The 3,266-nt window shown below is 56.3% G+C and overlaps 1 protein-coding gene across 1 annotated transcript; it reads right to left on the bottom strand.

Annotated features, from left to right (window-relative positions):
- Positions 1-906: 906 nt before the first annotated feature.
- C2CD4A (C2 calcium dependent domain containing 4A) lies at positions 907-2,743 on the bottom strand. The gene has a single exon (XM_032342740.1). The coding sequence runs from the start codon at positions 2,083-2,085 to the stop codon at positions 1,018-1,020; it is 1,068 nt and encodes a 355-aa protein (XP_032198631.1). The 5' UTR covers positions 2,086-2,743; the 3' UTR covers positions 907-1,017.
- Positions 2,744-3,266: the final 523 nt, after the last annotated feature.

Genomic DNA, 3,266 nt, shown 5'->3' with positions numbered 1-3,266 from the left:
GGCAGATTAGCTCAGCTGGGGCCAGTTAGGCTACCACCCTTTTTTCTATGACTCTGACTCTAGTTAGCATCTTCTTGAACAGAACCTTAGACATTAGCATGAGATAATAAATTACTCATTTGAACCAAATTGCTTTTCCACTAGGGTGGGAGAATATGAGGAGACCCTCAACTTAGAATCAACAGTTTCAGATGTAAGTTACAGTCCCCCAAAGATAAACCCTTCAGATGCTTGGTATTATTTCTAGAAAGTAACGAGTAAAATACTGATTGCCTCCGTGCAAATCCTGACTCTGTTCTATATTCTGTACCTCAATATCCTCTTCCCTAAAATGAGGACAACTATGCCTGTCTTTTAGGTTTGTTTAAAAATTAAACAAGTTAGTACTTGTAAAACATTATTTTAGCCAAGAATATTAAAGTGGTTTCCATTTTTCCAGTGCTTTCTCAGAAAGATGTAGCTAAAAGCATCAGGTCTGAGTTCCTATTAATAATTCACTGTTGACTTGAACAAGTTACTTCATCTTTCTTGGCCTCATTTTCTCACCTGGGGTCTTAAATGATGTTTCAAAGATAACACACGCTCTAAGATGATGTTGCGATCAATGGATGTTGTGGAATGAACAAACTTCAGTTGAGAGGTTGGGGCAAAGAGATCACCAGCACACCCTCTAGTTTTAACACTTCCTGTGATCCAGAGTCTCCCAACAGAGCAGTGGGGAGCATGAAGTCGCAATTGTCTATCTATACTGGGGAAGATGAAGTGCAATTATCTGTCTACATTGGGAACCACTCCTGCAGAACACCATACCATTTACTGAAATGAATTTTGAGGGTATTACACAAAATACCACGTCCTTTATTGTGATAATCTAGCAATGTATGTGCTAATATTGGACTGAACAAAGGCCTGAATATAAAAATAAATAGCATTTATTTTGTCCGAAGCGGCTGTAAGGGTCCGAGGTCCCAGCGCGCGGAGAGCGCCCCAAGGGGAGGGCCCGAGGCCCGAGCGCCCTCAGGGGAGCAGCAGGGAGCCCAGCAGCAGCTCGCCCTGGCCCAGCCGGCGGCCCCGCTCGCGGCCGCGGCCCCGCTTCTCCGCCTGGACGCGCACGGCCAGGCGGCGCACCTGCTCCTCCGACAGCCCGTCCAGGCACACGTCCTGGTCGAAGGTGGCCTTGCGGCTCGGCCGCACCACGGCGCTGCGCTGCGGACGCGTCTTGCCTGGAGAGCGCAGGACGAAGCTGACGCGGCAGCCCACGGCGCGGGGCTCGGCGGTCCCTGCGGGCAGGCCCTCGGCACCGAGCAGCCGCACGCGGAGCCGCCCGCTGGCCCGGCTGTACTCGGCGGCCAGGCGCAGGGCGCCCCCGTCGCGGCCCAGGGCCACGGTGCCCTCGGCCTCCAGGCGCTCGGGCCGCGGGTCGGGGCCAGGCGATGGAGGCGACGGCGGGGACGCGGAGGGGGCCCGGGCCGGGGCCCGGGAGCCGGCGCCGCGCTCGTCGTCGTCGTCGTCCCTGCTGGACACGGAGCGGGCGCGCGCCAGGCCACGGCCCCTCCGCGCCCGCAGCGCGCGGCTCAGCAGTCCTTCGGGGGCGCGCAGGAGGCGGTGGGCGCGGGGCGGCGGCGCGGGCACGTCCGGGGTCTGCCGGGGGCCGGCGGGGAGCGCGGGGTCGGGGAGCGCTGCGCCCGGGAGCAGGAGCGGGGCGGCGCCGGCGCCCCCGAGGAAGAGTGACTCCTTGCGGCGGGTGTGCGGGCTCTCGAGCAGCGCGCAGAAGCCGTAGGCGGTGCGCGCGCGCGGCAGGTGCCGCAGCGAGAGCGCGGCCTGCGAGCGCGGGTCCCAGTCCGTGTGCCCGGCGCCGTCGTCGATTTCTACCGCTTGGATCCAGGAAACCCGAAGCGCAGCCAGGGCGGTGCCCGGCACAAGTCGCGGGGGGATGCAGAACTCAGGAATGCGGTCCGGGGTGAGCACGTTTTCCCACGCGGCGGGCGTGAGGGCCGGGACTTGGTGGCCGCGGGTCCGAAGAATCCCGTTTCTGCCCTTCAGGAGGCGCTCGGGACCCAAGCGGAGCCTCTCCAGGCACCACATAAGGTGGCGGATGCCGGATGCAAGGACACTGCGGGTGCTGGTCAGCCTGCACTTCACAATGTTACACCAGTCGTCGCAGGGAGCTCTGCAAGGCGCCGCAATTCCCGTGTCTTTTCTCCTACTTTAGGGGTGCTTTCTTCTTCCTCCCCTGGGACTATTCCAGCTGCCCTTCTCGCTGCTATTGCGAGCTATGTCTCAGTGACTGATGAATAATCGTTCTTCTCTTGTCTCTAGCAGTCCTGTACACTTCGGGGCTTGTTGATTTAATCTCGATCCTCCGCTAGTCCAAGGAGGAGGCTCTCAAAATGTTGGCCTCTCACTTTGGTCGTGCCGTCCTCAGTGCCAAGAAGAGCTTTGCTTGTGCAATCGTTTCCCGAATCCTTGGATTATTGCACGCTAGTCCTTGGCGAGAATTAGAATAATAATTATTATCCCCTCTAGGACTCACGGCTTGCTCCCAGGAGAGTTAAACAAGGTGGGTTCCTCCTCCCGTACCTGGGGTCCGGTGTCAGATGGGTGTCTGCACGGTTCTGCCTGAGGCACTCAGCCAGCGAGGCGCGTCACCTCCGCAAAGTTCAAAGCGCGCGCGGCCGGATTCAGCACCGCTGTTCAAGGACAGCCGGCCTGAGCCTTTATACTTGCAGCCCTGACCGCCGGCCAATGCGCGGGCGCGAGAGACGCTGCTTGGTAACCCGATGCCAGGCCTTCCGCTCTGCCACGTGGCTACGTGGACTGCGCAAATTCAAAACATCCAGTTCCTTCTCTCCCTTATGCCTGGTGGGTCTGTTATTCTCAGAAACCCTAAACAAGTTTCTATTTTCTCACGTGCTAAAAAGGTTAAATCTCGACTATATCGAGAGTCATTGGGAGCATCGCCGCAGGTATGAATGTGAATTCACCGAAGCACTCTTCGCCCACCACTAAAAGAAGATGCAAGTCGGGTTTGTCTTATTTTTACCTAATACCGCCCCTGTCCTCCAAAAAGCCAGCCTTCGAAGTTTCTTACCTGCTTTCTGATGTTGAGACCTGATTTTAAATGTATTTTCTTTGTTGATTAGAATTCATTCGGTACCGGAACCTTATGGAGTGCTGAAAATATTCCATATCTTGATCTGGGTGCGGTTACAGAGGTGTTTCTATATGTTAAGAAATCAGTTAGTATACACTTAAAATTACGTGTA

The sequence above is a fragment of the Mustela erminea genome, chromosome 5, assembly GCF_009829155.1.
Source record: "Mustela erminea isolate mMusErm1 chromosome 5, mMusErm1.Pri, whole genome shotgun sequence".
Classification (NCBI taxonomy): domain Eukaryota; kingdom Metazoa; phylum Chordata; class Mammalia; order Carnivora; family Mustelidae; genus Mustela; species Mustela erminea.
This window is presented reverse-complemented; position numbering and strand designations above follow the sequence as displayed.

Coding starts and splice junctions, on each gene's coding strand:
- C2CD4A (XM_032342740.1), bottom strand. CDS start 2,085: ATGTGGTGCCTGGAGAGGCTCCGCTTGGGTCCCGAGCGCCTCCTGAAG.